This window comes from Trachurus japonicus, chromosome 8 (assembly GCF_045865225.1).
Source record: "Trachurus japonicus isolate A0001 chromosome 8, Traja_1.0".
In the NCBI taxonomy this organism is placed as follows: domain Eukaryota; kingdom Metazoa; phylum Chordata; class Actinopteri; order Carangiformes; family Carangidae; genus Trachurus; species Trachurus japonicus.
In genome coordinates, this window is record NC_140914.1 from 26,622,376 (window position 1) to 26,628,154 (window position 5,779).

At 42.4% G+C, this 5,779-nt stretch overlaps 1 protein-coding gene across 1 annotated transcript in view; it reads left to right on the forward strand.

Moving 5' to 3' along the window:
• Positions 1-1,489: 1,489 nt before the first annotated feature.
• Positions 1,490-5,779, forward strand: part of LOC146983455 (uncharacterized) — an 8,811-nt gene continuing 4,521 nt past the window's right edge. Inside the window, exons 1-3 of the mRNA XM_085785544.1 lie at positions 1,490-1,612; positions 2,388-2,423; positions 2,604-2,918. Of these exons, the coding sequence (XP_085641670.1) occupies positions 1,582-1,612; positions 2,388-2,423; positions 2,604-2,918 (382 nt within the window). The 5' untranslated portion in view covers positions 1,490-1,581. The remainder of the gene's footprint in view (positions 1,613-2,387; positions 2,424-2,603; positions 2,919-5,779) is intronic.

Here is a 5,779-nt window from a genome sequence, read left to right on the forward strand (position 1 = left end):
ACATTGTCCTTGATTTTAAAGGCCTTACAATACTTTTAAAAAGCTGGCTCCATGGCAACCCCAAACATAGGACCATATTGGCATAAAAGCCCTTGGACCCTTTAGTGACACCATAAATAATTTAATCTATATCATAAAATACTGGGCAACTGCCAATCTCCCAAATGTCTAATAAGCCACAGGCCAGTGGATACTCACACTCTAATAGTCAAATAGCATCAGTCAGCAAGAGTGTGTCAAAAATAAAATTTGGGGCATGTGGTTAGGGTGGGTTACACAGTAATACCCTAGACTTGGTGCAATTGTGTGATCCTTACGATGCGAGTACGGTCGGATGCAAGGAAAGAGGAAGTTAAAACACTCTGTGTGTCAGGCAAGCATGTTCAATATTTAGCACTGTCCCCTATTCTGCTGCATTAGTACTTCCTTAAACTACGACTCAAGTCCTTTCTGCTGATTCTTAGTGTAAAACACCCATATGAACTGTCTTATCAGTCCTGTAAATTAGCTCTAGACATTGCCTGGCAGTGTGCTATGTACAACTAAAGATTTTGTTAGAGAATGGAAATGTTACGTTGAGAATATAGAACTGCTTGGCATTGCATGTGATTATAAGTGGCTTACAGTCATAACGCTGTTGTGGTGATTAGGTTAATGGGATCATTTGTATTTCAGTGCCTCTGTGGTTGGATAAACAATGAGTGTATTTTTGGTCAGGTAAATGATAGAAGATGTACAAAACACATGCTTGTTGCAAACACGTTTCTAAATTAGACTACTTAATATTATCTGTCAGCATTATCAACTTTTCTCATGTTCAATATCGCGTATTGAACATGGATCAGTTCTGAGACCAACTGTATTTTGTTCATAAATACTTGCCCTTATAAACATAATTTATTAAATTAATGTTTCCTGTCCAGTCATTTCTATGCTGACAATTCACAGTTGTACCTGCTAGTCTAATCCACTGACACCAACATGTTGAGCTGTCTGAACGCCTGTCTGTGGGAGGTTAAAAGATGGATGTCATACTTTTTTTTTTTTTTTATCAACTCATACAAAATTGATATCCTGTTTATTGGGTCCCAGCCCATGATAAAACAAATTCTGCTGTTTGCCGGTTCCCTGTCAACCCAGATCAAGCCTGTTGCAAATAATCTTGGTGTCTTTTAATTTTCTAAATGATCTTTAAGTTTAAACACACCACAACACTTCTACAATAATGTACAATCAACAATCATCAACATGAAACTTGTAAAATCATATCATATCCTCATATCTTTGTAAAAAAAAAAAATGTAGCGAGAGAATGTTTAAAATGTAAAGTCAGATGCCTGCATTATGCCCTGTGGTTATAAACAAAATGTGTCTCTCTCATTACTCTCATGAGTAAAAAACATAGAGCTCTAGGCGTGAAATGCTAGCCCACAAATTCCTCTTCATTTGCTTTCTGCCGTATACTTACAGTAAAAGGAAAAAGGTTCACGTCACTGCCACCACACTGCTGTGCAGCCTCTCTGTGTTAACACCAACCCTCCAGAGCCCAGACGAGTCTCTGGGTCACCTGTGCTGATCAAAATGTTGAAACATCTACCTGGACTGGTTTTTGGTGAGTAATTGATTGTGTTAGATAATCTCTATGTTTCACTTTGTTTATGTATTGATCTGTTCATAGGGACAAACAGCACAGATTCAATTTGGCATGTTTTCATGTAAAGGGATACAGATAGTTACAAGTTGAGTAATTCAGTGTAATGTATTTTTTTTCATGTATGTCCATGGACTTGGACAGGAATGGACAGGAACTGAAGTCCATCACTTCATATGATACAGATGTGCCATGTTGAAAAAGAGTACTACTTTATAAAACATTTTAGAATCTGCAGTGTATTTTTACTTAAGTGGAATAAAGCAAGATTATTTTACTAGAAAGAGAGACATTAAATAATAATTGAGCATTAGAGAGAAGGAAATCAAATTCTTGAAGTAATTTTTTTTTATACTGTAAATGTTGGGTACTACCAGGGAAATCCTACTGGGCTTACATGGGCCAGCAAAATATTTTGATGCTGTTTTATATGAAACTATATAGATATTTCCAAAACAAATAAAGTTAGTGTTAAATATATTTGTGACTATAAGTTAATAATAAGTCATATTATTATTTTTGTCAGTATTATTATTTAATTGCCTCTCTTTCTTCTAATTTGAATTGAATTTTGGTGTTAAGAAACACTTACTTTAAGGATGTATTCATGTCTTCAGCTATGATCAAATTATTCTGAAGAACTGTTGCTTTTCTGAAAATACATAAAACAGGAACTACATGTAGCCTACTGTACTTCAAAAAAATTCTGAATGTGTGATGTGCTTTTTGCCCACAGTCTCTTTACTCTTGAACTCATCTTCACCTGCTGCAGGTCAGTCCATTCTCCTGTGTGATATGTACAATTAAATATGGTACATTGTGTCTTACATTCATTACTTTGAATTTAAGTGTTTGATTCAGCAGTTAATCAGAGGCTCCATGCGGCACAAATTTAATGATGAACATGAAATGGGAATAAAAGCTTAATCTTGTAAACTCTCATGTACCTCAGGCTCTCAGATCAGACTGGCTGGATCTGGATCTACTCAGTGCTCTGGAAGAGTTGAAATCTATCACAGCAACACCTGGGGGACAGTCTGTGATGACGACTGGGACTCAAATGATGCCATGGTGGTGTGCAGACAGCTCAACTGTGGTACAGCCCTGAGTGCCCCTCAATCAGCCCACTTTGGTCAAGGAACTGGGACCATCTGGCTTGATAATGTGGCCTGTTCAGGAAGTGAAAGGTCTCTAAGTGAGTGTCAGCACAACGTATTTGGGACACATGACTGTAGCCATAGTGAAGATGCTGGTGTCGTCTGTTCAGGTGAGGAGAAACTCAGTCTGAGCTTATTCAGCTCCTTTTCACCCATGCTCTGTTCAAGGGCTGCATTAAAATGTTTTTTTTTTTTTTTTCCATCTGTCTTAACGTCTTTATTCATAAATGGCTTGAAATGCTCAAACAAACTGGCCTCAACAGGAGTACATGTGTCTCTACCATCTGTGCTACTTACACCAGGATAATTGTCAAACTGAACACCCCTCACGTTCACATTCAACTTTTATAAACTGAAGGCAAGGCAAGGCAAGGCAAGGCAAGGCAAGGCAAGGCAAGGCAAGGCAAGGCAAGGCAATTTTATTTGTATAGCCCGTTTTTACAAACAGTTTGTCTCAAAGGGCTTTACATGGCATCGTAACAACATCCTCTGTCCTTAGACCCTCACATCGACTGAGGAAAAACTCCATGGAAAACCCTTTTAACAGGGAAAAGTCGGAGAAACCTCAGGGTGAGCAACAGAGGAGGGATCCCTCACCCAGGACGGACAGACGTGCAATAGATGTTGTTACAGACAAGAAAACAGTTTACAGTTTGTCACAGAATGTGCGAAATATGGAAATGTTAGCAGGAGTTGATGAAGGCAGTCTCTGGTGAGGGGGGGGGGCGGGGGGGGGGGGGGGGGGGCAGGGAGAGCTGGCCAGCTCGATGGGAGGGCTGGGTGGCAGACTGGTCCATGGGAAGGAAGGGGAGGCCGGTCTAACAGCAGGGGAAAGGGTGGGAGGGGGGGGCGATGCAGGCGGCGGCTGGTGCAGAGAGATGGAGCTCCGGTGGATCTGCGGAAACACAGAGAGAGTGCGAGACACCAAGGCCAAACTACAAAGTACAACAGAAAATGACAGTTCAAAAATATACTGAGGAGAAGAGAGGAGAGGAGAGGGGAGGGGAGGGGAGGAGAGAAGAGAAGAGAAGAGAAGAGAAGAGAAGAGAAGAGAAGAGAAGAGAAGAGAAGAGAAGAGAAGAGAAGAGGAGGAGAGGGCTCTGTGTAACCAGATGTGTCCCCAGCAGTCTAAGCCTATAGCAGCGTAGCTATAAAATGGTTCAGAGCTACCTGAACCAGCCCTAACTAAAAGCCCTGTCATAAAGGAAGGTCTTAAGGCCCAATCCCATTTCTCTTTCTTACCCCTACCCCTTCCCCTACCCCTTGCCCCTCGCCCCTTGAAACGGAGCTACAAGGGGTAGGGGTAGAAAGTCAACCCCTCCGAATTGGGACACCCCTTCAACAGTCACATACGTCATCACGTAGTCTCACTGGCTTTTACGTAAGCTGATGCGGCGAGCTTTTGCCAGAAATTAAATAGCCGTGTACCATATAACTTAATAAAATAAGATAAAACTTAATGCAGACGGATCGGTTCATTGTAAAACATTTATTTACTGATGTAAATGTGGTGATTTCTGTACACAGAGCCCAGAGGCAGCGCTGCCTGCTCCTCTGTCTGATACATGAAGCTTCACTTTTCATCCAAATAACTAATGCTACTGCCACAATTGTCAGATTTCATCAATTAGACCAACATTTAAATGCTAAAAAGAATTTAACATGCTGGTGGTAAACCTCTAAAAACCCGCGGATAAGTTAATTAACGACCGCCTTCTCTACCGGCGGGACCGGGACGAGGACGTAATTTGGCCGGCGGAGCAGCTCTGCAGACCGGCTGCTGCCTCTGTGAGGAGCCGCTCCTCCTGGAGCTTCACTTCTCCGAAAAATCGTCGGAGCAAACTTCTAACCCGCCGTCATTTGGGTAAACTAACCGCACATTTGGGACCTAAACAGTTACTTTCTCGCAAGAAAAAATATTAAAACTTAAGAAAGTGACGAAATAACAGCGCTACAGCAAGAAATAAAACAGCTTTTCGTTTTACAGCCACTGCTGCCGGCTGCCGCAAGATGCATTATGGGAAACTTTTCATACCCCTCCGTTTGGAGTGTGCCTCTGAAAAATCTCCGTTTGGAGGGGTATGTAGCCCTACCACTTCCCCCTACCCCTCTGTCCTAACGGGGATTGGGACACCCCTACCCCTACACGTGAACGCGCAAAACGGAGGGGTTGGGGTAAGTGGTAGGGCCAAGGGGTGAAATGGGATTGGGCCTAAGTCTAGACTTAAATGTAGTTAGAGTGTCTGCCTCTTTGACCCATGGAGAGAGCTGGTTCCACAGTAAAGGAGCCCGGTAACTGAAGGCTCTACCTCCCAGTCTGTTTTTAGAGATACTGGGAGTCACTAACAGACCTGCATTCTGGGAGCGGAGTGCTCTGGTAGGACAGTAAGGAATGATTAGTTCTTTCAGATAGGTTGGAGCTTTATCATTAAGAGCCTTATAAGTCAGCAGAAGGATTTTGAAGTCTATTCTAAATCCCACAGGAAGCCAGTGGAGAGAAGCTAAGGTGGGAGAGATGTGCTCTCTCTTCCTAACTCCTGTCAAAACCCTTGCTGCGGCATTCTGGACCAGCTGGAGACTCTTTAGAGAGTTTTTCGGACATCCTGACAGGAGAAGAGTTGCAGTAGTCTAGCCTAGAAGTGATAAATGCATGTACTAGTTTCTCAGCATCACTCTGGGAGAGGATATTCCTAATCTTAGTGATACTGCGCAGATGGAAGAAGGCGGTCCTAGTCACGTGCTTTATGTGGGAGCTAAAGGAAAGGTCCTGGTCAAAAATGACTCCAAGGTTCCTCGCGGTAGTACTCGGGGTCAGGGTGATGCCATCTAGAGTAGCGATCTGATTGGAGAACGTGTCCCTGAGATGTTTAGGTCCAAACACAATAACCTCAGTTTTATCTGAATTCAGTAGCAAGAAGTTAGAGGACATCCAGGATCTAATGTCTTTCAGACAGTCTTGCAGATTGATGAA